This window comes from Xiphophorus hellerii, chromosome 3 (assembly GCF_003331165.1).
Source record: "Xiphophorus hellerii strain 12219 chromosome 3, Xiphophorus_hellerii-4.1, whole genome shotgun sequence".
Taxonomy (NCBI): Eukaryota; Metazoa; Chordata; class Actinopteri; order Cyprinodontiformes; family Poeciliidae; genus Xiphophorus; species Xiphophorus hellerii.
In genome coordinates this window covers 6238414-6266346 of record NC_045674.1, presented here as the reverse complement: position 1 = coordinate 6266346, position 27933 = coordinate 6238414, and the positions used below count along the sequence as shown (strand labels likewise).

The window sequence follows — 27933 nt, the reverse complement described above, 5'->3', positions numbered from 1 at the left end:
CACACGGTGTGTATAGATGAGACATAAAAGTTGCAGTAATTAGATAAAAAAATAGAAAGAAAGTATTTTAGTAAAAGTAGGACAGGAATATCTGATGCTGACATTTTCTAAGCTTGTTTTAACAACTCTTGTTAGCAATTATTGGTGTTAGCAAAGTTAGCAGTTTTTATTTTCTATATTGTAAATATACTTTATTTGGCTTCAATCAAGCAATGCAGGTGGAGCTAAAATCTTAAATGGATAAAAAAAGATTTTTGTTACAGTTCTAACAAAAAAAATTGGACAGTCGGTAATGTCCGATGTAATACGATGAAAACTTTGAAATCGTCGGACATCGTTGCCCAGTGTGCTTCTCGTCTAACCTTGGATATATATTGATATAAAAAACATCTTGAAAGCCTCAGGTCTGTACGATATGACGGTTATGATGGTCTCATCTGTTCTGTTTGGAGCAGAGAATTCAGGTGACAGGTGGGAACTGAATCATTCAGGATTTAAATCCGTTTCCATGGTAACAGCATTCCTCAACAGGTCTGCAAGTTGATCAGCTACATCAGATTGTTAACTGAGCAGATTGTGGCGCAATACAAACAAAAGTTGACCTAATAATGATATTTATTATTGAGTGTGAGACCCGATGTGTTTAAAACTCAACTTAGCTTTAATTTAGTGCGTCCTATTCAAAACATTTAAAAGTTTTACTGCTTCAATAGTTAGTAGTTTAGTTCAATAGTTTTATATAAAATGGCTCATGAAGATTGCAAGACAGACTTACAACATGGAGGTCAAAGACTGACATAAACCTAAATAAACAACCTCACCTAAAATGAAGCCTTGGTGTAAATTCAAACTGGAAGACTCTCTAGTCCCACCTGCATCATCCAATGTGCTTGTTCATCGTCGTCGACCTATCAACGCTGGACCAAGCCACGTCACGGCCAATCACCGACCAAGTCCCCATTGATAAGGACCTCCATCCATGGCGTCTTCCACTTTCCAGCTGCGCTCAACCCACCTCCGCCCCGTCTCCACCTCCACTCTCCCAGCTCTTCAGGCACCCATCCTTCACCGACCTCCACCACCAGTGTCGGGCCCCGGGGGATGACATTCCTAATCAGCATCGGGAATGCTCATCTGAGCTTATTGCAATTCACAGCTCGATGTCCTCAGCCGGGGCCCGAGCGCCAAAGAACTTTAATTCATGCATGTCAATAAACCTTTTTAATCGCCGTCTTTCTCCGTCTGAGTCTCTCCAGATTTAAATGGTAATTTGTTTATTTTTATATGAATTAATTTCAAGAAGAAATTAACAATATCAACCACAATAATATTTAGAGTTTACATTTGGAGTCCATCTTGTTTATATTCACGTTTTGTGTCGAGCTAAGTGCTGCATAACAGACTTGCCTTCAGATGCTAATATAGGAGCCTAACCTGGCTGAACTTAAGGTAACCCATTTTAACCTTTCATAGTCTTTACAGTCATTTAAGCTCTTCAACTCCAGCTAAGCTCTTCACCCAGCTTCAACTTCAAATGCTTCATCTGCTCTGTATTTAACTACAGAGTTTAATTGGCAGTTATGTTTAAAAAATTAAGTATTACTACCAATTAAAAAGAAAAAGAAAAATACATCTTGATTTTGATGCTATTTGTTAAAGAACAATAAAATATTTGCCCTTACAAAACATCCAAATTATAAAGTAACATAATTGAGCTTTTGCAAAAAGACAAAAACAAAAAAAAACTTTACTTGAGCCTCATTGGAATAATTTTACAGATGGTAAAACAAAGTTTTATGAAATCCCACCAAGCGGGTCAGAGTCGCTCAACATTTCCCAATGTTCAGTGAGTCTTGGAAATTTCAATCCAAGACTCACCAGATGGTGCCTAAGGCTCCGTTCCTGCCTGCCAGTTCACTCAGTCTTGAAGGGTTTGAGCTGTAAATTTCATCATCTTCACGTTGCCCTTGAGGATCCTCCAGGTTCCCTCCAGATGACCGTGTGCAGTCCAGATTTTTGAAACTCTGCTGACAGTAATCAAACACTGCAGGATCCCAAATCATCATGTAAAAGCACGAGTGCACAGGTAAGGAAGTGCAATAATGTTCACCACAGGTGGAGCAGTCAGGTCACTCTGCGTGCCGTTATACACAGATTTACAACAAACTCAGGCGACATCAAGTCCTGGTTCAGCAATGCAGGCATGCTATAATACAGAAAGACCTTTACATTTTGTCAAATCTGGCCCACCATAGCTATTTATGTGGCCCTTTGGACTCTAGATGTAACAGTTGTGTGCATAAGTATTATTGTAACTATCAAATCAAAGCAGATTTATCCATGTACTGCCAAATTGCATCAGTTTCTCCAGTTTTTCCCCGATTCCATGATCATGTAAAATCAATGGATCCCCGTAATTTTTCGCGATAATGCTTAATTTTGAGTTTACTGCAAATTTTCCACCAAAATGGTCCAAAACATTGGGTTTGTGTGATGTTAATTCCCACCTGCAGGTGGCAGTATTTCTGACTTCTACGAAACTGCTTCCTCAGCTTCACCTGACGTCATGTTATAATTCGTTATAAAACAAAATGTTTAGTAGGAACACTGCTGTGTGCTTTTCTGAAGTTATGTTCACAGCAAAAAGACACGAAAACTGTACGTTGCAAAATTTATCATTAGTGATGTAAGCAATGTATTTTTTTAATTGTCCAGTATGGTAAAGTATGCTAAAGGATTGCGTAGCCAAGAATAGCAAAATGAAGGTTTGAGTGGCATCAAGGGTTTAACTTTATTCTTAAATCTGTCAGCAATGAAAAGAGCTGTAAAAACAAAGCTAGAAATGCAGTTTTTTTACTGCATCCCTGTGGTATTTTTAAGACATGTCACAGAAATGTCATTAGAAGCTCAAGAAATTGTCACCTTGTAGAAAAAGGGCATAATGAGCCTCCATTCATGCTGCTAAAATGTCAACTTCTCCTGGAAGAGAAATCTATACCCACTTGTACTTGAAATGTGCAATCCAGCTGCACTGAAAACATCAAAAACCCTCGCTGAGCAATCAATACAGATGCAAGATCAGAATGACATGTTGGCATTAGCGTGATCTCACTTTCCAGCAAGTCTCACACAGTTACTTAGCCAAGATCCATCAGCTTCACACTGAGAGCTGTATATATTTTTAAACACTGAGACATGACATTGTGAAGTTATGAAAACTAAACTCTTAGCCTTCAACACCTGGGTAAAATTAAAGTCTTCAAGGGGAAAATCAGAATTTCTTTGTCATAACGAATCCTTAAATATTTATTTGTCAGAAATATTAGTCAAAATGAAGCAGCTTTCAGTCACAAATATTGCCTTAGCTAGCTTGAAACACCAAAAAAAGCTACTAGGTTTGATAAAAGTGGCTAAAAGAAGACATATTTTAGAGCAAAAAATAAAATAAAATCTAAAAAACATGCAAAGTATAACAAGTAGAGTTGTGCTGATTTTCAAAGCAGCTAGGTAGATCACTAGCTAGCTAGGTCAGCTAGATTGCCAGGAGCTAACGCGCTAGTAGGCGGGCTAGTCAGCTAGCAAGAATCATATCTGATACACAATGATAGAAAATTGTTCTCAAAAGCAAGGAGTCGTTATTTCTCAACAAAAAAGATCCCGAATATAAAAACTCATTTTGCTTATTGCTTATTTTTAATGTGTGCTATATTAGCTAAAAAATCTGATATAGATTAGATATCAGACTAAATCACCAGCTGTTCTTAGATAACCTCACCATTTAGCTTCAGCTCTGTTTTTTTCTTCGTCTCTGTGTCAATTGATGGAGAAAGTGATCGTTTACAGCTGATATTTGATTGTATATTAGTATTTAAATGCAGCATTAGCTTGAACAGATATTAAACTGACATTTCATGATCAAACATCTGCTTTCTCCATACTTACTGACAAATTTCTTGATTTTTATTGTAAAGTTTGTAAACATATGTAGCCTTCTTAAGTAACACCCAGAAGGAAGCATTTTAAATCTTAAGAAATGATAAATAAGAAATTAACTTCATTATGTTTTTTCTTTTTTTTTTTTTGTTTTCTAAACCCCATTTCTCCAAAAACAGAGCAAACCTTTCAAATAATTAACTTCACCGCAGTTCAACAACTTCCCATTAAACACATGTCGGGCGTCCGTGACAGGCACATCCACAGGTAGCGGGACAGAGGCTCAGACGTGCACGCATCCATCACATTATCTCCGTCGCCATGACGACGGCTGTCAGGAACCCAGAAATGGAGCGATAGAGGTAAGGGGGCGGATGCGTGGAGGCGAACTGGCCAGCGCAGGCCTTGACTGACGGCTCTGACAGCTATATAATCCTGTCCACTGAGGAAAACACGTCCACAAAACGCAGCCAGGCAGGCGAGACGGGCTAAACGAAGGCCGGGACGACTCGACAAGAACTTCTAATGAGGGATGCGTTAATTATCTTATTTGGGTTTTACTCGCTGCAGAGGAAGAAAGCTCGATACACGTCTGATTTACGGCCAAATAAATGCACTAAAGAAAAAGAAAAAAGAGTTTAAAACTCGGAACAGAAACTAAATGCCAGAGATAAGATTTAACAGTCCCAAAGCGAAGGCTTGCTCTTTATCACACAATAACTGCTGTACAAATATCCCCTTTTCTCAAAGTAGAAGAAAATCAATACAATAGTTAAGCAATGGGGATGTGTTCCTCCTTTAATGATTATTTCTGCTGTTGACTTAAATGAAAAGCATACAGACAGGTCAGCAAGTAAATTGGAAATGTCATTCAAGCAAAATTCAGATTTGCACAGCTGCCGCTGATGTGCAGAAGTCATGAAGAGGAGGGAAATTATCAGGGTGGAGAAACACAAAATGGAGGCAATGAAGTCCAGAGACAAGACGTCTTCCATAGTGTTAGAAACTGCACTCGAGTAAGAGTAGCACTACTTTAATATATTTTTACTCAAGTAAGAGTAAAAACGTATTTGGTAAAATGTCTACTCAAGTACTGAGTAACTGATCAAATTATCAATCATTTAATATTTTAAAATTACACCATCAGAAGGACCAAAGTGTAAAGAAGACAATCTGGTATTTTAAGGACCAAAATGACAATAATTTATATAAGTAAAAAAAATAACAGGATCAATCAAATAAAATTTTACAAATTAGTTTCTTTGAATATAAAACTTTAAGAAAAACTACAGGTCTGTGTCTGGTGATTTTTTGGTTAAAACATGTTTGTTTTTCATTCAGTGGGTAGAAAATAAATATCAAGTCAATCTCAGTATCAGATTGATACTAGCAATGGTAAGATACATTCAATTTTATGCAATTTTTGTATATTTTTTATAGTTTCTCTCAAAAATTATTTTGGTTTTATTTGCTTTTAGGTGATATTTTTTAAACTTTGTTTAGAAAAATACACAGAAATCATTTTATTATGTTATTAAAGTATTTTGGAGAGACCTATATACTTTCTGTCAAATTCTGAATGAGGTTTGAACAAAAATAAATCAAAGATTATGTATCAATCTTAAATGACATCAGTATCAGCGATACAGACCCTGAACTTACCAAAATATGCAGAATCTCACACCTCTATGAAACATTTCTCTACTGAAACTCTTTCTAAAAACCAAAATAGAAAACTAAAGAAACTCAGGCAACCCAGAAAATTAGTTTCTGAATACCGACTGAGCAACTCTTGATTGATGATAACCTCAAGATCAGTCAAGGTTGAGTTTTTCATTTAAAGAGTGGAAGTCTGGAGAACATGGAGGCGTGCCCTCCGAGAACGTCTGGCAGGGCTGCAGCTTTGCAAAAACTTGTTCTCATCCTGAAAACGAGAGTGTGCCAGAAAATGGATAAAGGCCATGAGAAAGCTGGTCATTTTTCACTGTTTCCATGAGGAAGCCACCCTATTCTTCCCCTTCCTGTGTCGGGCCTGTGGGTTTCTAACAAGGACCCTCGCATTGAAAAACGAATTTAGAGAGCGTAAACAGGAAGGTGATGGATGACATTCTCTGATTCTTTGTCTTGCAATTAGTTGTAGTGAAAGTAATCCAATGTCCCATTAGGGCTTTTTCTTTAGCAAAGACTTTTTCACTTTCATTGTTTGCAGCTATACAGATGTGGAGAACTTTAAATAATTTTCCTTTAACGCACATTCCAAAACGTAGAAGCATAATTAGCATCTGTTTCTAAATATTTATACATTTTATTGTTTTTTGCAGCTGGTGTGAAGCTACTGTAGAGTTAATTTTAGCTTATACATTAATGTTTACATGCTGAATGGAGTCAGTCAATGTTAGTCAGCATGCTAGTGATAACCCAGGTCTTACTGGTAGATAGCCGTCATGCTAACGTTAGCCTCACAGCTAAAAAAAAGCATTTTAGCTCTGGTATACTAGCTACATTTAGCATACTGAATGGAGCAAGTCAAAGTTAGTTCCCATGCTAGGGATAACCCACATCCTACTAGTAGTGTGAACATGTTAGACACTATACATGCTAGTGATGCCCCACATGCTAAGCTAACCTTAGCAGTTTAGCTTATACACTGTTCCAATACTGAATGGAGTAAGTCAATGTTAGTTAACATGCTAGTTAGTAATAACTCACCTCCTACTGCTGGTGTGAACATGCTAGTCACTCTATATGCTAGTGATAGTCCTAATGCTAATATTAGCCTTACAGCTAGACTAAGCATTTTAGCTAATTTCTGATATATTAGCTATGTTTAGCTAACTGAACAGAGCAAGTCAAAATTAGTTTACATGCTAGTGGTATGGTACCCCACATGCTGTTGATAGCTGTGAAGCTAACCTTAGGATGTTATCAAATTTTAGCGTATACACTGTGTGCATACTGAATGGAGTAAGTCGATGTTAGTCATCATGCTAGTAGTAACCCACATCTTACTGGTACAATGTAGTTGCTATAGATGCTAGAGTTAGCCCTCATGCTAATGTTAGCCTTACAGATGAAATAAATATTTTAGCTATTTTTTTATATATTAGCAATGTTTGGTATACTGAATGGACCAAGACAAAGATAGTTCACATGCTAGTGGTATGGTACCACTCATAACTCTGATAGCATTTAAGCTAACCTTAGCATTTTTAGCCAATTTTAGCTTATACACTGTTTGCATACTGACTCAGTGCTAGTTAACATGTGAGTTAGTGATAACTCACATCCTACTGGTATTGTCAAAATGCTAGTTGCTCTACATGCTAGTGATAGCTCTCATACTACAGTTAGCTTTTCAGCTAAAATAAGCATTTTAGATCATTTTAATATTAGCTACGTTTAGCATACTGAATAGAGTCGATCAATGTTAGTTAACATGCTAGTGTCTTTAATGATTTTTTATTTTATTTTGTGTTTTATGATGTAAACACTTTGAACAGCCTTGTGGCTCCAATGTTAATAAATCAATCAAATAAACATGATTGATTTATAACACACATCCTACTGGGCGATAGCCCTCAGGCTAACTTTAGCCTTTCAGATAAAATAAGGATTTTAGCAAATTTTTGACATATTTGCTACAATGTTAGTCAACATTGACTTGCTGCTATTGGATACATTTTAGCAAACCTTAGCATTTTAGCTAATTATAGCTTATACACTTTTGCGATCACAAATGAATTAAATCAATATTAATCAAAATGCTAGTGATAGTTAACTTTAGCATTGTTGCTAATTTTCAGCGTCAGAATGCCTGATTTGGGTCTGACAGACACGCCCACCTTGGCAGGCCTCTTACATTTCATAAATGTTCTAGTTTCTGTCTTAATCTCGACTGTTAAACTGTAATCAGCATCTGTTTCTGAAAATGCTTCAGTTTGTTTGTTGCAGCTTATCTGACCTTTCTGTAGAGTTAAGTGACAAAATCATCCTACTACCACAAGGGGCAGCATCACATTTACGTCCAGGTTTTAAGAGGGATCAATTTTTCAGTGCAATATAGCTTCCAAAAAAACTGTACTTCTCAGTTTTCAGAGGCTGTCCTGGTTTTAAAACTTTAATATGGTTCAAAGAGTCATTCAGAGGTTGACATGCACATGAATCATTTAGGTCTCGTCAGACATGCAGAAGCATCAAAAAGGCAGTGACTGATTAGAACAGCTTCATTAGCATTGTTCGCTCCATTTTCCCCAAAGAAGTGCTTTTAGTTGATGCTGATGGACTGGCACGAGTTAAGATGGCACTTTAAAGAGGAAAGGGTTGTGAGGATATTGGTTATCTTGCATATTTTTGTTGTGCAGGATGAATAAGGGCACAGCAGGATCAGCCAGCGGCAGTAGAGAGGTCACGAGTGCCATGATGAATTACAGTAGACACGGTTGTCACGGCTGCTTGTTCATTAATGGGTCCGCTTCTTAGGGGAGTACACTGCGACAATACAAAAGGGCACTTCATCACTACATCCGCTCTCATCTGCCTTTTGGGCCGTCTGTGGAACTGACTGTGCGCTCTCATTACTGAGTATACTTAGCTTGTTTTTATTTTTTATTTTTAAATGGCAAAATCTAATTTACATATGTTATGATTGCATTCTTAATTTGATCGCAGCGTTTATGAGTGCAAACAGCACACAGATTATAAGCATTAGCAAAGACCTCTGTATTTTTTGATTAATTATTCTTCACACTGAAGTACTTTACAAAAACAAAGACTTCTGTTTAGACGGCTCTTCTAGGTTTAAAGAAATGACACCAAACACAGAAATTAATTTAAAAATTTTAACGCTGCTAATTCAAAACAGGAAGAAAACTTTTTATCAAATGATCAAACTACAAAAATGTATCTGCTTTCCTGCAACTATATTCCATAATTCCTCTGCATGTGTTGCCTCAGAAATAGGTCTGTCACAATAACAACTTCTGCTGGACGATAAATCGTTCCAGAAGTTATTGTGATATACGATAATATTGTTGTTTTCAGACCATTTTTAAGTAATATAATGGTAAATAATGCCAGAACACATTCTCAATGATGAAAAAACTTTAAATTCTAATGATCATTTAACGCTGGAATTGGAAGATATTTAAATACACACTCAAACAAAACAACAAATTAAAATAGTCTCTATAAACAAAATTGTCCTTAAAAAAAGGCTTGTTGAGACCAAAGCACTAGACTTTGTGATCCAGTTTTTGGTAGAAAGATGGCAAAACAGAGAAAACCAATAAATCATTCCTATGGAAGTTATTCAGTTTGTTTTAATTTACCATGAAATTAAAACATGATAAATTACCTATACTGAAATTTATAGGTATCTTCAAAACCCCTAAAGATTGCCTGGATCATCAGCTTAATGCTTTAAGATTGATAGCAAAGTAGTTTCCAACACTGGAGAAGAAACAGCTGCATTTATAAACTTCAAGTAAGTCTTATTATAAGACATAAAACCCTGTTAAGATGTGTTATCAATCAAATTGATTTATTGATTATTGTGACTGGCCTACTCAGAAACAACTTGCCTGATGTCACACCAGGGATTAGGCTGGTGATTATAGAAAGTATTTATAAAACCTCCATTAGAAGGTGTTGATCTGGAACAAGACTCCGATACCTTCCCGGCGATTTTGGTTTTTCATGTCGACTCATTTCAAGGGCATCTCTGCGTCACGCGACGTTTTCTAACGGATCCATGATCGCCGTTTGATATGAATAGACCTGACGTCTCAGGATGAGAAATGTCCCCTTAGCAAGATGTCTGAGCAAACTGCACTACTGCTTGGATTTAATGTTTGGTGGTCGTCTGACAAACTGACTGTAGAAACAAAAACAACAACCTGCTGTTTGTGTTTCCTGTGGTAAATGGAAATCTAGTCAACAGAGGTCATTAGTTTGAGCAATAAGATTCTGATGGAGATTCTTCATGAGAGGTTGGTAATTATGGCAAAGTATAAGGGAAAAAATAAATAAAATTACAAGAATAAAGTCATTAATTAGGGGAATAGAATCAAAATATTACAAGAATTAACCCGTATGAGAAAAGTCACACTATTATGGGAATGAAGTCATAGTAATACAAGAATAAAGTGAACATGTTTCAAGAATAAAGTCATAATTTTACAACAGTAAAGTTGAAATATTGCAAGAATAAAGTCAAAATTTCTGAGAATATAATCAAAATATTATAAGAACAAAGTTGCACAAAAATAAAGTTTTACTATTACAGGGATAAAGTTTTAAGAGAATGAAGTCATAACACATAATACAAGAATAAAGTCAACTTGTTTTGAAAATAAAGTCATAATTTTCCAACAATAAAGATAAAATATTAAAAGAATAAAGTTGTGATGATATAAACTACCTATACATTTTTGTACACTTTATATTCATTTTCAATTCATGATTCAATTAAAGAGTCGGCTGGTTTTTCTTATATTCTTTTAACCTTCTAGTAAATAATTGCCCATTGTTTTTTTTAAATTCTAATAAAAAATAATATAAAATGTTTAAAAATTAAATAAATTTATAAAAAGGTTATAAATGTATCAAACTTTATAAAAAAAAATTTATGAAACATTTATTTTAAAATGTATAAAAAAATTAATTATAAATATTTTCATATATTTTTTTCTCATATTTAAACAATATTAGCAATATTTAATTATCAGCAATTAATTTGAATACATCTGTATTCACATAACCCGGTTTAATATAGTTGCAAACATTTTTAAAAACAATGCAACGATTACACTCCAGACAAAACGAAATTCTGCTAAAAGAGGATAAATGGCTCCAAATCTCACGTAAAAACAAAAATAAATAGACCTGCTTTGTATTTTCTGCCCATCTGGCTCTAACCTCTGAGATGCATTTAATGGACTCTGCTGCAAAGACCAGACACTAACTCTGTACGCCCAAAGCAGCTCCGCACATTATCCCTTCTTCATTTTTTATTTTCCTCCAGTGGAGGCGAGTCTCGGCTCTCGGGAGGTTTAGTTTTGAGTCATAACAACAAAATGTGCCTGTCACACTCCTGATGACTTGAGAGACCCAGAGAGGTTCTACAGTCAGAGATTGACTGGGAATTATTCTGGTCCGAAACCTCGGTGAGATTTAGAGATAAGGAGCAGCAGCAGCTTATTTTGAACTCCTGTCTGCAACGCAGAAAAGGCCAGAAAAAACCCCTGCATTTTCTAAACTAAAGCTCTGAAGAAACTTTCACAGAAATCAGCTTCACATATTAAAACTGTTACAACTAATAAGTAAAATACACCCGATGTCTGATAATTAATCTCAGACATACACTGCAAAATCTTATCAAATAATTTTGGTCTAGTTTCTAGTGCAAATATCTCAGTTCACTTAAAATAAGACAAACCTAATTTATAAGTATCTTTTCAGCACAATAAAGGAGCTTTTTAAAGTAAATGATTCCTTAACATTGACGAAAAAGTCCTAGTTCCACTGATAGATTATTTAACTTAAAACAAGACATTTTTCTCGTGTTATAAATGAAATAATCTGCCAGTAGAACTAGAACTTATTATTCACCTTTTTTGCCTGTTTTTGATTGCATGTTTAAAATCTTCAATGTTTAAAGCAACCTCTGTTTTTTAACAAAAACAACCAAACATGCTCACAGCAATATTTATCTTCCTTTACTTGCTGCAATTGGGCAAAAATCTTTGACCTCTCTTTATTGGCAGAGTGCTGCAAAGTCAGAACAAACAAAAACAGAGAAAGAAATGTTTTTGTGCCGCTCCTGGAAAAAAAAGAGAAAAGAAGAAATCACATTTTCTGCAGCAACTACCTCAAACCTATGATTTAAGTAATTATTTTAAATCTTTAATATTAGGAGGTAGTAGTTGTTAAGGTCACAGGGGCGATTAGTTTTGTGATAGTGAGCTTGAATTTAGTAGCTCAAAATAATGGATTTTAAAAGTTATATTGAACATATTAAGCTATTAAAATGAAAAAATGTTTTACCAAAGCATGTTGAATCAATGACGATATGAAAACAACAGAGAAAAACTTTCCTCTAGATTTAATTTAATTCAGAGCGGGGGTGTCCAAACTTTCTGTCAAATGTCGAGTCAAAAGGATTCGAGGGCCAAAACAAATGTTTTTTTACCAACTCAGCAATAAACTAAGCATGAAATACTTCAAACAAATAAAGTAGTCAGATTGGTTGCAGGAAATTATTCTACATCTAAATCAAATATATCAAAATTATCAAAAATATGTTTAGCAAATTTTCTAGGTATTAATTGAAAAAAAAAGCAGAACACAATTTAATCAATTCTGATGAATAAATTCAGGACTTAGGTCACTCTTACTTTGAAAATAATTGCTGTACTTAGCCAAATATACTGAATAAGTAGATTTGGGTGAACAAAGTTGTTTTTGAGTAAAAGTTTCTGGTTGTTGAAGAGATTGCAAAACGCGAATCCCTTGTGCTAAAGTCGATACTTTACTTGTTTGTGGTAATTTTGTCCAAATTAAAGACAGAAGTCTCCAGCTGCAGCTCTGGAAAAAACGAAGAGTCCACTGCGCTGAACCCCATTGAAAACCTCCTGTTATTCATCCAAATATTGATTCCTGAACTCTTCCTGAGGTAAAACATTAATATTGTTGTTTCAAGGTGGAATAACAAGATTTCCAATGGGGTTCAGCGCAGTGGGCTCTTAGTTTTTTCTTTGCATTATTTGAGGTCTGAAAGCACTGCATCTTTTTCCTTATTCTGGCCATTTTTCATTTTCTCCAAATAAATACAAAATCTTTGCTTGGAATATCAGAGACATGTTGTCAGTAGTTCATAGAAAAAAAGAACAATGTTCATTTTATTCAAACATAGACCTATAAAAGTAAAATCTGAGAAACTGATCATTTTAAGTGTCTCTTATAATTTTCCAGAGCTGTAGATTAAATACCTGAACTATTTATTGAGCTGAAGTCAGGGGCCACACACAATCAGTCCAGAGGCTCCAATTGGCCCCCGGGCCACACTTTGGACACCCCTGATTTAGAGAGATATGGATGGCGTAAAGCAGAAGCAGTGACAGATCGTTATCTGTTGCTTTCTCAGTGCCAGACTTAACGGATAAGTTACTCAGGCAGATGACAATCAAGAAATAAATGTTGCGAAATCCTCCAACAATCTGCCATGTGGGTGCATGAAGCCAAATTTAGGCGGAGGTGCAAAGACTTCTGTTGGACTGTAACAGCTAAAACATGTTAAAAACTGCCTGGTTGCACATTGTGTTAACTGGAAATGCCAACATTGTCTCTGTGGATTGGAAGTGTGGAGTTGCTGGGATGTGTGTGGGGGGTAAGGTTTTGGCCAGAGACAGTGTGTGAAGGGACGCCCACAGCGTACACCCACAGCACTATGGGTAGTGAGAGGGGAAAAAAACAAAGCTAATGGATGAACAGCACTTTGAATCAATGCACAGATGAAGAGCTGGATGGTGTTCAAGGGTGTTATGCAACCACTTAAAAGCAGCAGAAGGAACCTAATTGTTGGGCTTTTAATATATTTGTGGTAATTATCAGTTTCAATTCTTTCTTTTTTGATTGAGTTGTTAAATGTGATTCTAGATTGCCAAAGCTGTTCATGAAAAGCTTTTTTATATTTTACTGATTTTACTATAGACACGTTGCTTACAATGTTAATGTTTACATCAAGAAATTTTGCGCATGCACACAACACTGTAAGGGGAAAAAAATTTTTTACTTGTGGGTAATAAAACAGGTTTCATTAATAAAATGAAACCTGTAGATGTAGGCAATATTGAATTAGGTCAGAAAGAAAACATGAATTGTGCGCATTTATCTGATTTCAAGAAAGTTTGGCCACCAACAGGTGGCACTGAGGGCTTTCTGATTCTTAATTTTACTTGATTCGTTCTGCTTATTGCAAAATCTTATTAAAGTACAAAAACAACAATTCGGAAAATCTGTACTGGTCATCTACTGTACATCCAAACAGATTTGTTCTGCGATAGTAAATCACATACATTTGGGTACTGTTCCATATTCAGGAAGAAAACATCCAGTTTCCTTCGTGTCAATTTCAAATTTTGTCATTCGAGTTTCGTCATTAAAATTTTGGCAGGTCAACTGCAATTTGCAAACCAAACCAAGGGACATGAGAGTGTATAATTGAAATGTCAGCTGTCCTTATTTACAGCGTCTAAATGTCAATCAGAGCTACTGCAAATAAGATAAATCCATCACCACAAAGTGCATAAACATCTCTGGCATTGGTGTTTTCTGGGTATTACCATTTCCTGTCTCTCTCTACATTTGTAGAAGATTCCCTACATATAAGCAAATTTGTGGATTTTATAAAACTTTCAAAGGAAAATATAACTAAACCAACACCACCCAGCTGAAAACTGTACAATTCAACCAGGCTAACATGCTAACTTTATGGCTTCTAAGGTTTTCACAAGAAGCAAAAGTTTGTAGTGAAACACTTTTTCAGTTTTTCTCTGTAAGGCAAAAAGCACAAGATTAAAACTTTCCAAGCCTGGTTTTGCTGAAGTTGATTTATTTTTGTTTAAGGGGAGTCATTCCTCTCCACTGTCACCTTGTGCTTGTTGAGAATGAAGAAAGTAAAGATTTCTTTTACAACTTTTTCAAATCGACATGTAATGATTTTCTGAATGTGATTGTATTTAATTAATCATTATCAACTTTTTTTTTATAAAGCGCGTTCTCACCAACTGAAACAAAGTGCTGAACGTCAGTAAGATAAAAGAATAATTCAGTTTACTCATTTAGGGACAATTCACAACAAATATCAGCTGGAAAACTAATTATATAAAGAAAACACTGCAAAAAAAGAACAGAGTAATAAATATTAGTAAAAATTAATCAGAAAACATAAAAAGAACCTAATTGCTAATATTCTGTTAACCCTGTGTGTTACCTATGAGTGTGTCTGTCCACACTGGGATATTTATATCTGCCTGAGCAGTTCCTGGTTTGGCCTGGAGCCATTTGCCTCCCTCCCTTTAATCCGGCAACTTGCCACTGGTCATTAGTCAGCCGCTCCATTTCTCTCTCCTCACCTCTACAATTATATATTTCTACCTTATTGTTTTGATACTGCAACTGAAATTTCAGTGTGGCGCGCCCTCTTTAATGGAACGGCTCTAAATGGATATTTGATGCCCTCTAATCCTTCACAGCATCTTCCCCATCATCCGCTCCTTCATTTAAAATTTCAGGTTATAGCGCTGATGTTAGTGGCTTAAATGTGCTGAAGTGCTCTCGCCTGGTTCGTCTCCAAGCTTTCTAATAAGTTTTTAGATTCTTTCCTGGCACCAAGAGAGAGCTGTGTCAATTTCAGCAGCAGTTTCAACAACAAGCACACACCGTCTATTTTAATATTTATCCTTTTAACTTTCACTGCATAAATAATAAGTACTGACCGTTAAAGTTGACCTCTTTGGGGCACAAGAAGCAAAACTATGAATAGACTGGCATACTGAGTAAAAACTGCAGTTGTTGTATATTGAAACAAACTGAAGTATCTCAGCAGTTGAATAAAATATAGTGGAAAAAAAATTTAACCTTTTTTTCATGTTCTAAGAGTTAATGGGTGCAAAGGTAGGGATGTTCAACTGCAAAATAAGGAATCAAATACCTGTAAAGTTAGGCTAATACAATAGAAAATTGATCAAACTTTTCAAGCAGTAGTTATTAGGAGCTTTAACCTCCACTTTTCTAACTTCCTTTAGCTTCTACCTGTGCAACAATAAAGCTAACAGGTCCATAAACAGGATCAATAAGTAGAGATGTTTTACAACAGTATATTAAGGCCAGTGTAGATTTAAAAATTTCAGAATTATTTAATAAATTTTAGAATTTTTCAGAATAAAACAAGGAAATTTCTGAGCTCTAAAAATCCAAAACCTGCGAGAAAAAAACTCAGAAATGTTGAGATTGATCTCAGAAAAAAAACAAGAGTTTCAAAAGTTGAATTTTGAACTTTTGATATTCAGAAATCTTCCAAAAGTTGAAAACTTTCGACGTTTGATATTACAAAACCTCCAACTATATATATGCTGATCACAACACATTTCATATGTCTGTGTCAAAACTTAAACAAAATCTGCTACAATAACTTAAACTGTCCAAAATATGAGGTTTTTGGTTCCATATAAGTTAGGATTATGACTTTACTAGATCAGACTAAACCCCACAGTTAATCAAATAGTCCTAAGTATTATCATGAATTACATCAGTTTATTACCAACTTTAAAAAATGAATCAAAGTATTGGGCAATGCCAGTTTTGTTTTTCTTGTATGTATTTTTGGTTTTTAATACAATTCTCTTATCTGCACCCTTTTCGTCAAAGAACTTTAAATTACCTCGTCTGTGAACGGCGCTGTACAAATAAACCAGCCTTGCCTAATGTGAGGTGCCCTTTTAAAGAAATAAATAGAAAAAAATTAACTGAAATTGGGCATAGCAGAGCAAACACCGGACTGTCAGAGCGGGAGATAAAGGAGTGGGGAAGGTGGTGCAGGATAGACGGGAGGATATTTACTTCAATCTCTTCTGGTTTATTAGAATAGCATCTGAGAAGGCAGCAGGGGCTCTTTCAGCTAAATGTCACTGCTTTATTCGATGAAACCGCCATTTCTCTCAGCCCACTGAAGCCGGGTGGTTGAACTCTCGGGGAGTCAAGGGCCTGTTGTGAATGCCACTCCCTGACCGCGACTGCGCTCGGGTCTCTGTTCGCAACGAAACATTAAAAGTAAATTCATTAAAAGAAATGCTGTTTGGATTGATTTTGTGGCACTGGTTAGGCGCACTTTATTCTTTTATGCCTTTTCTCAGAGTGATTTTGTATGGAGTTTTGTATGTGTGCTAGTCAAGGCAAGTTTATTTTTATAGCACTTTTTATGGCAGTTTAAAGTGTTTTACCTCATAAAAACATAAAATCATGCAGTCACCAATAGCTGACATTACATCTAGTAATAAACCCATTAATGTCATTAATACACATCAAATATGTTGATCAATGTTCCACTTATTACTAATCAAAGGTGGATTTTTAGCCTGGATTTAAAGGAACTCAGTGTTTCAGCATCTTTGCAGTTTTCTGGAGGTTTATTCCAGATTTGTGATACATAGAAGCTGAACGCTGCTTCTGAATGTTTGGTTCTGGTTCTGGGATACAGAGTACCCCAGAACCAGAAGACTTTGAGTGGTCTTGATGCCTGATACAATCAGATGTGGGCAGAGTACCAAAAATGAACTCGAGTAAGAATAGCAGTACTTCAACGTATTTTTATTCAAGTAAAATTAAAAAGTAGACGTCCAAGAAATGACTCGCGTAAAAGTAAAATATTTGGTAAAAATTCTACTCAAGTACTAAGAAACTGATCAAATTATCAATCATTTAATATTTAAAAATGATATAATCAGACAAACCAAAGTATAAAGTTATGTGGAAATTTTGGTATTTTAAGGACAAAAATTACAATTCACATAAGTAACAAAAATAACAAAATCAGGCAAAAGATTTTTTTTCCCAAATCAGTTTCTTTCAATAACAAAACGTATGAAACTTTAACAAAAACAGCAGGTGGTGAGTTTTTGGTTAAAACATGTTTGTTTTTATTCAGCCGATAAGGAAACCTGAAATTTTATACAAGAGTAGAAATACTTCATAATAAAATTACTCAAGAAAATGTAAAAAAAATACTCCTAAAAGTAAATTTATTTTCAAAATAGTTTCTCAAGTAAATGTAACTGAGTAAATGTAATTAGTTACTACCCAACTCTGGATACAATGGCAGCAGATATTTAATGTATTGTGGTGTTAAACCGTTCAGTGATTTATAAACTAACAGCTGTATTTTATAGTTTATTCTCTGAGCTACAAGGAGTCGGTGTAGGGACCTTAGAACTGGGTTATGTGCTCCATGTTCCTGGTTTTAGTCAGAATGCCAGCAGCAGCGTTCTGGATCAGTTGCAGCTGGAGGATTTATTTATTTAGACACAATGTGACTAAAGATAAACGCATGGATGAGTTTCTCTAGATCTCGCCACCACATCAGTCCTCTAATTCTGGAAATGTTGTTCAGGTGATAGAAGGCCGACTTTGTAACTGTCTTTATGTGGCTCTGAAGGTCCAGAACCAGACTTCGGGCCTGATCTGATAATAACTGAAGCTGTGTGCTGTCTCTATATTGTTCCAAAGGTAATGCTTTCCGTTTTGTTCCTGTTCGTCAGGAGAAAGTTAACCATGCATTGATTCATTCTCAAAATGATTTCTTAGGAAAACTTACTGAAAGTACTTTAATCTCAGCTAAAAAAAATCGTTTAATGGCAACATGTGTCAGAATGGATTTATGGATCATAATCAGGACGCAACAGTATCTCTGCATCATAAATCTACCACTGATCTGCTTACTTGACTCAAGCTGTGACCGTCTGGAAAAAAAAGAAGCTGTAGCCCAGTTAGAGTGCTGCATCTAAAATTCGTTATGAGCCATGGGAATATATTGTGGAATAAGGCAGTGGGAATCCTCTTATGTGAGTCTAAATAAAGTTTTTTGGATGAAGTGTAATCTCTAATCCTGCCATCCTTCCTATATCAGTAATAGCCAGGTCTTATCGTAAGCACTGCCATTTAGATTAAACAAACTGCGGCATCTCTTTGGCATCTTTCTCTGCACGATGGATGGGCAATTTCAAAAAAAGGGCAGTCGTCTGGCGTGGAGGCAAAGCAGAGTAATATCTCCAAAGCCACAAAATACATCAGTGTGGGTCAAAGCTGACGTATTTTTTTGCTCTGCCCGCTTTTAAATCCAAGTGCGACGTCATGTTCTTGGCCAGCTGTGTTATTTCTGCAGCAGTGACACCGAATGGCAGAGATCTAGCGCTCGAGTTGCACACATTCCTTTTCCTCTGGGAGTAAAAGTAAAAATAGCGCAAACACCAACCACAGACACAAAACATGTGCGAAGCTTCAGTTCCAACTCCAGACCAACTTAAAACAGGAAAACAAAAACAAAGCAGGCGTGCCGAATTAGAATAAAACCCACCGGCTGACAATGCCATGGAAATTCCCAAGGAAATTTTCTTAATTTATATGCATGGCCTAAATTTGTTGCCTGTTGCTAAGGACCTTAACCAGCATCTGGCCAATTACAGTGCAGACTCTTGTTTGCCTTTAGGTGCGATGTTAATTAGGGTCAGAAAGGGTCACGTTGCAGTGCACTTACTAAAATGAGGAGGGGAAATCTCCAAGGGACATTCTCATTTGGGATGACGCCAGGTACTTTTCGGCTGCGCTGCCTGTTGGGCGAGCTCAATGAAACAGTCTGGCAGAAGGCAGGTTAGCAGGCATTAGCACACAGCTATTTAAGGAAAAGGATTTCAAAGGCATGAAGAGAAGGAACCACTAATTCATGCACACGCGCATGCTGCAGTAGGATTGGGACAAACCCGTGTCCTATGCAGATGCAACCACATATTTACATACAGAACATACAGACAATGCCTCTACATACTTTATGAAGATGTTGGCTGAAGCTTGAAAGACAGTCATAATCCACAGTGAAACAAATCCTGTACAGACACAGACTTATTAAGCTTCCTTGAACAGGTTAGGATTGGTCTATGGTCCATACAAAACATGTTCATTAAATTTTTTGCTTAAAGTCATTCTTAGATAATGAGGTTTTAGTCTGGTCAGCTGACCTCCTTTCTCCTGTTTTAGGGCATCTTGTCCCTTTAAATCCAAATAAGCTGCTGCTGGCCACGCCCCCAACTCAAAGTTTACACTCACACGTGAAAATGGCTGCAAGCATACATCTTTGAAAGGCAAAAGTGGAACCTCCTGCACAACCAACAAGAATGCAGCAAGCGGGTTTCAAAATGGTATGACAAGAATACGTTTGTCTTTTCCAGCAGCCATTGTACAGAAGAAAAAAAGGCTCACCAAATGTCAAGGAGTTTTTAGACCATTTTCAAGTATTATGATCTTAATAATGCAAGAACACATTTTCAAAGCTCAATAAACGTTAAATACTAAAGAACATTTAACACTGGAACTGGAAGACGTTCTAAATATCAAAAATAAATAAACAAAACAACAGAAACAACAAATAAAACAAATTTTGAAGTCTCTGTAAACAAACAAATATGCCCTTCAAATAAATGGCTAGTTAAGATCAAAACACCAGACTGAAGACTTTTGTCATCCAGTTTCTGGTAGAAAAAGAGAAAAACCATAAATCATGCAAATGGAAATTATTTTAATTCATCATGCAATTAATTGATTGCTTATTGCTACAGGTCTATTCACAATATTCACTTTTTAATTTGTACTTTTATCTTATTGGCAAATGCAAAAAGCTTGTAAAGTTTAGTCTGATTTGTTGACAGTGAGAGTAAAAGTTAATAGTTTCTTGATATAAGTATCCAGCTTCAAACGAATTCAAAAGCTCTAGAAATAAAAAAGTCTCCTTAATTAGTCCAAAGCACCCACCGAAGATCAATACCACACTCAAGTATCCATTCATCTCAGAGCTTTTCTGTTTAAACTCTGCTTGTTTGGCGTGTTTGTTTACAACAATCAGTTTGGCTCAAGGCACTTTGCCACATAATGACCTTGCCATGCTGTATTGAACTTGTGAACCCGTCAAACCTGCTCTCCTTCAATTTCCTGGATGGCCTCTTCAGCGAGGCTGCCGTAATAGAAGGTGATTGTGTGAGAGCAGCTATCAACCCTCCACGCCTGTGACATCCTTCACTGCTGGAGCCGCTGCGAAGGGAGGAATGCATTCGGCTAACGATGGCCTGTCAGTCCCGCTCGGCCCGGTCCCGGTCCCGCGCCTTTAAAAGTGACATCAGCCGGCCGCGCTGACACACAGCAGCGAGTTTGTGGTGCAGAAAACAACAGGCGTTGCTACCTACTGGACTTACTCGATGCGAGGGCGACAGTGCTAACCGTCACACTGCTCTGTCACACCGGAGAAACACAACATACCAACAAAACACTGGAAGATTGACTGAGACCCACAAATAAACTGGAGGGAAGAAAATACAGAAAAAAACAGACACATTTCAGGAAACAAAATTATTATTAAACCTCATATGAGGTTGGCATGCTGTTTATTTCTGTTTCTCAGCCAGAGCATATTACAATTTAGTAACTTTGCTATTCTGGAAGTTATTCTGCTCCTCAAGTTTTAAAAAAATTAATCAAATTCAAAAATGCTGAAAGTAAATGCTGTTGTCTATTAATTAAGATTCTTCAAAGAGTTATTTGTAGATGATGATGGCTGTTGGCAGGAAAGATCTCCCGTAGCAGTCTGTACTGCACTAAATCTGAAGAAGCCTCTGACTGAAGATACTCTGTTTTCCCAAGACAGTCTCCTGAAGAGGATGATCAGATTTTATTGATCCTATGAGGAATCCTTCTTTGATTGATCATCTCCAGAGGTTCCACAGTCGTCCCCAGAGCAGAACCAGAACAGAACCAGTCCTATGTGTCAGGCTGTTGAGCCTTCTTAGGTCCCTGGTTCTGATGCTTCGGGCCCAACAGATGACGGCAGAAGAGATGGCGCTCTCAATTGATTATAGGCCAAAAACAACCATATTAATATCAGATATCGGCCCAAATTTAGATATCGGTGCATTCCTAAACATATCGCTGTGAAAGCCATGTTTCACTTACACATAAATTATGAATGCGCCTGAAATTGTGTCAGGATTTACAGTTTCCTTTACCAAACTTTTAGACATTCATCCATTCACATAAGAAAAAAATAATAATTTGTAAGACGGTATGAGCAGGTGACTCAACAGGCCTAAAATTAGCAAGGCAAAAAGTGATCTAATGGATGAAGACGAGAGGCGGGATTGGACTAGCTCCTCCTGAGGCTGGAGGTGACTCATGCATAATCTGGAAAACCCATAATCCCAATCCCAAGAAAGATTACGCGCCTGCTTTCTAGAAGGGTGAGTAACGACAAAGAGCCAGCAGATCAGAAGGCGGGTCGACCTGGCAGGTGAAAAGTCACCTGCTGATGATGAGGCCAGCCGGTTTTATGAAGGTGGAGTTATTGTTTTAAGCCTCAGTTACACCCTGAAGGGGAAATAACCAAACTTAGAGGTTCAACACAACATGTTTGCTCGAATACACCAGAGACAGGAGCTGTAATTGCTTTGCCAGGTTTGAGCCATCAGGAATTCCCATCTGCCTTGAGACAAACTAATCGCACCAACAGCAGAGTCTAATAAAGAATCAACATCACAAACGACAGATGATCCGACTGTATGTGGATTTACTGGGGAATCTCAAAGTAGAACTGAGAAGGTAATACATTTTACCAATTAGGCTTATTTATAGGTTAATTGAACAGTTTTGTTAATTGTGGGTTACAGGTAAACTTGGAGTTTCTTAAAATTAGAATATTGCACTCTGATACAGAAATGTCAGCCTAGTGAAAGTTTTTTGAGGTACTATAAAATATATCCACTCCATAGCACTTCTGCATGAAAAACTGCATCAGTGCAGCATGGCATGGAGGCAATTAATCAGTGTCAGTGTTGTGTTGTTAAAGGGGAAGTATTACATACAGCTCTTGAAAAAATTAAGAGGTTACTTAAAATGATCAGTTTCTAGATTTTACTGAGAAAAAAACAAAATCTGAGAACATATAGGTATATTTTTGAGTAAAATGAACATTGTTTTTTTTTAGTCCATGAACTACTGAAAACATGTCTCTCAAATTCCAAGCAAAAATGTAGTATTTATTTGCAGAAAATGAGAAATGGTCAAAATAAGAAAATATTTAGTGCTTTCAAACCTCAAATAATGCAAAGAAAACAAGTTCATGTTCATTTAGAAACAACAATACTGATGTTTAAACTCAGAAAGATTTCAGGAATCAATATTTGGTGGAATAACCGGCAGGAGGTCTCCAACGGGGTTCAGTGCAGTGGGCTCTTCATTTTTGCCATAGCTGTATTTTTCAGGCACATTGAGCCGATTTATATTATAACACAATCAAGTAGATATGTTACCTTCTGCTGTTATAGAAACGCTGTATAAATCAAACATGACTTACAAGAAATTCGACTCCTTGAACTTGGGCCTCTGTCTCTTTAAGAAACTCCTTCCATTTCCAACACTATGCCTTCAGGAAGTTATGACCACATCACTTCTCTTTTAACCCTTTAACAATGTTTATTTTTAGCAGCGTTTTACTGAGAAGTAGCTCATATAATGAGCTCGGCTGATGCGCAGTTCCACAAGGTGCTAATTGCTGCTGGCTAGTCTGAAGGAGCTGAGAGTGGAAGTGCTGCTCTGAAAGGAGGCACTCGGTGTGATCAGATGCTTTGCACTTCTGAAGGGTTGCCGTGAGAGATTCAAGGATTTCTCAAACAGGTACAAAAGAGTCAAGGAAACACTCCAGGTATGTTTTAATAACATGAAGTAAAGCTTGAAACAGTAAATTTTAATAAGTATGACCTCTTTAAGGAAGTCCAGGCTGCCTTAGTTTATCTCCATTGGCTTTGGTATCCAATCTTCTCTTGAAAATGCTCTATAGGTTTTCAACTGGAATCTGATCTGGCGTGTTTTAGCCAAACACAGAGACACCACGACCATTTAATCGGTTATTGGTACTTTTGGGATTGTGGGCAGCATCTTCATAAAAGCTCACCAGCAACAGGAAGCAGTTAGTGCTCTAAAACATCCTGAAAGATGGCTGACTTCCAACATGAAATTATCACTAACTTTATAAACATCACACTGGACCTCCTCAGACAAATTCAATTCTGTGCCGCTCCACTTTCTCTTCAAATTCTGATCTTGATTTCCAAATAAAATACAAAATTAACCTTCATCTGTAAAGGAAAACTTCAGATAAGCAACATTTTCAACACAAACATCCGACACTTTCTCTGGCTCAGGGTGACCCAACTCCAGAAATAAGGACTGTGACAGTTGTTGCCAATTTCCTGGATGTGTCTGTGTGTGGTGGCTGTTGAACCTCCAGCTGCAGTCTCCACATTGTGAAAAGCTGCGGTCATAACTGTTGCTTGTGCACTTTTTTCCCCCGGTCATGCTTAATTCCTCCATTAAATTTTCCAACAATATGCCGGCTGAGATATATCATTTTAAAGAGCCAGCTTCATTAGCAATGGACTTGTGCAGCTTACCCTTCCTCTGGAGAGTGTCGGTGACCGTGAAAGGGAAAACTGTCAAGTCTGCAGTCTTCGCCAACACTGTGTAGGCCACAACATTTCCCTATTAAATATTCTAAATTACATAGGAAGTGAATGAACGTGTAGCGAATCTAAATTTCATATTTTGACCTGAACTTACTGAAACAAGTGAAGTTTCCAGTTTTTGAGACCTAACTTGGTAGCATACAGCAGTACTTATTAGATCCATTGACATTATGGTGTGACAGTGTAAGCACAGCTAACAGAAAAGGTTTCTTTCAAATTTCATCATATTCCCCTGTTTCGTTATCTAGAGAATATGACAGTGGGAGAGAAACAGCAATATGCAATTAGATGCAGAGGAGGAGGTGCAGAGACAGAGCCCGACTGTCAGGAAGTGACACGAAGAAAAATGGTGCGGGAATCTGAATGCGAGGAACTCCCAGCAAGGCCCCCGGAAGAACTGCGGCGCGCCATTAACATCATCATCATCATCATTACTTTCATCATCGTTACTTCCAGCCTCGTGTTTTTCTTCTTTTTTTTTTATTCCTTCAGAAAAAAGAAATCCCTTGCGAGCCTCTTGTCTCCATCAGCCTCATTTGAATAGCAAAAAGGCGGCACTGACCTGTCTCGCCTTCCAAAACAGATGCCTCATATTTTCACAGAAAGCAATAAAAGCAGAAGCAGGGCCCAATTCCCCACAGTTTTCAAGACAGGGGGCAGTATTTCAGCTAAACTCATCAATATGCAAAACATCAGAGCATATCTTGCCACGAGAATTTCCTCCACTGCACCCTCTAAAGATGTGCATAAACATCACATTTTTCCCTCCTTCCTCTTAAACAAGCCTCCTTTGGCGTAGAGGAAGTATGCAAATGCTGCACAAACATAATCACATTTTGATGAAAAGCAATGGGATTCTAAGCAGCAAATTGCCCTGTGTGATTTTAATACTCTGCAGGCAATTGTCAAACCGAGAGAGGCACAGAGAGAAAAACTCCGGGGCTGGAATCGATGCGCTACCTTTTATTTGCAAAGAGGTGAACAAAGTCCCAACACTGGATTACATTTCAAAGCACAGAGCCTAGAGCTTTCCAGTGTGGGAGCACAGAGAGGTGGTGTAGCGTGGGAGAGAGGCATAATCATTATGACCTAACGGCAGGGTGGATGTGGGTTAAGGTGTCCTCTCTCTCCCACTTTCTCTGCCTGCAGTGCTCACTCTTCCTTCCTCTTTTTCCAACTTAGTTCCCTGGGCTGTCGTTCCTGGGTTGTTAAATCCCTGCTCCTTTAATCTCCTTACTCAGCTACATCCTCTTTAAGGATGCACAACCACCGAGGAGAGACGTGGGATATGTCATCTGGGGACTGTTGCTTAGCAAGGCAGGGCAGGACATGTGGGCTTTGAGTTGGGCTAACATTGAGAAAACCTACCCTATGTGGTGAAAAGTTGAAACACAAGCAATCGTCGGTTTCAGGGTCGATAAAACATTCATTAATGTTTGATTTAGGTATTTAAAAATGCAGTTAAAACACTAATGATGTAAATATTTAGTGCATCCAGCTCTCTAGAAAAGTGAAAGTAGTACCAGTCGTTCATGTCTTCACTGTAAAGCCAACAAACGTGCAGAGAAAGTCACCAATGCAATCAAAATCCATCCAGATTCTCCACCACACAGCATTGTGGGAAGGAGTACCCATCAGTCATCTCCAAGCTGTAGCTCACAGCACCAACATTTCAATAATGGTGCATCACCTGAGACTCTGGGAGATGAGTGTAATCCACTCAAAAATGGATCACAGCTTGCCCTGCATGCCACATGCTATTCTGCACGAGGATGCGGCTCTAATGTAGATTTCTGGGTCATCTTTCATCTGCGTGCGCTCCTTGAAGTTCAGCTGCATGGAGTCTGATAACTCCCATAGCAGATTTATGTGGCATCCAGAAGCTTTGTCTATCATTGCGGTTAAGTTGAGCGGGAAAACAATTCCTTAAACCCTTGTTTTTGTTTCCTGCTCCGTTCCTTGACACATATTTTCCGCAAATAATGAGCAGGGAGTGTGGGAGTTCACATATCTGCACACAACAATTCATCACACCCTCTCATGAACAGCCGATATGTAAATACAGACTTAAATTCAACGTGTAATTAGTGGGTTAGTGGTACCTGTTTCCCAGAAGTAGACAGACTTCCCATCGTCTGTCTGCGAGTGAGCCTTCCAGAAACCACAGAGCAGCAATGTCACCAAAAGGTACCAGCTCCCCCCTGTCCTTTTCCCGGGGGTCCCTCCTGCGCCCCGCCACCCCTGCCCCATGGTCCACCACAGGAGAAAAGTAAATCCACTCAGCTCGAAAGGTCAGCAAGCAGCAATGATGAAGAACAACCCAAACACACGAGTCCAGGAGGCGACGGGGAAGTGCAGCGGGCTTCGGTTTGAAGGAGAGGGTGTGATGAGGAGTGTGGGCGTGTACAACGGGAGAAATTATTGCGAAGGGTGTGAACGGCGGTCCTGCAGAAGTTGAGCTCCAGAACTTGTGATCTCGTGAAGGACAGAGGTGGTAGTTTCCTTCGTTAACTTGGCGGGACGTTCCCAGAGAGAAGGGGTCAGTTGTGGGGAGCGAGCCGCAGACGGATGGTGCAGCCGTCCTCCTCCATCGTACCCCGCTGACGCCGGTGCTGCCTCTGTCCTCTGGCTGCGGAGCAGTGACAGCGGATGAGTGTCTGCAGTGTTGTTCGCCTCCCTCCCTTCCCTCTTACTCTCTCTCTTCCTCTCCCATTCGCTCACTTATTCCCCGTGCCACCCTGCATTTCCAATTCCAGTATTTTCCTGTCTTTATTTTCCTCCCCTCATCTCGTTTCATCTCTTTTCATTTTCTCATTGTTTTTCTACTCTGCATTTCAAACATGCTCACTTCTCACTTTTTTTCCCTCTTGCTCTCCACCGCATGCAGGATGGATACTCCCACTCTTCTGCTAACACTCGTCTTCCCACGTGCGGAGTGTGGAGAGGGTGACTGGAGACCAGCAGGGCTTGCGCTGGTCGGAGGAGCTCCTGCAGAGCTCCAGGGATCAGAGAGGCAACGAGACAAGATGGGCTTAATGCAGAGCGGGGGAATGTGGGGGTGGGTGGGGGTGTGTGGAAACGGGGTAAAGCAAGGAGGAGCGAGACAGGAAAGCAGCGAGGGAGAGCGCGCAAGTAAGATGGAGTGGGGGTTATTGTGCTTGTGAGAGAAGAGGGTGTGAAAAGAGAAATGATGGGGGAAAGAAAGGTGATAACGACTCAATCATGTTATATTAATATATTCTATTGAACAACTTTAGAGAAATTCAAATGATCTGGAAATGTGTGAATATGAAATTCAGTAGCTGAATTTTCATGGACCTTATTGGGCAAAATGGATTATGATAATAAATTTGCAAAATGTAAAAAAAAACTAAAAATTTTTTAACTAAGATGATGTGGAAACTGCAACGGAAACACTTTGTCCTAATCACACAAGTTATATGATTAAACAACCAGATGTTATCACTGGCAGAAACAACGAAGAAGACGACAGGAAGTGTTTTTTATCATCGCGTGCGCAAACCTATTCACTTCCCGATTTTACCTGTACTTCTTATTTAACGCCGGAATTGCGTACTTGTTTTTTCAACATAAGTGGAATAATGTCTCGTAGTCTTTTACCAAAAACCAAACAGGAATCCTACAACCTCTAAAATCTGAAGCTACTCTA

General features: G+C 37.9%; 1 protein-coding gene across 3 annotated transcripts in view; it reads right to left on the bottom strand.

The window, feature by feature from the left end:
- The window catches only part of thsd7ab (thrombospondin, type I, domain containing 7Ab), a 226578-nt gene extending 199326 nt beyond the window's left edge, over positions 1 to 27252 (bottom strand). Inside the window, exon 1 of one of the 3 annotated variants that reach the window (XM_032558677.1) lies at positions 26366 to 27252. In XM_032558677.1, the coding sequence (XP_032414568.1) occupies positions 26366 to 26513 (148 nt within the window). In that variant the 5' untranslated portion in view covers positions 26514 to 27252. The remainder of the gene's footprint in view (positions 1 to 26365) is intronic. The other 2 variants (XM_032558674.1, XM_032558676.1) reach the window with 2 other exon arrangements.
- Positions 27253 to 27933: the final 681 nt, after the last annotated feature.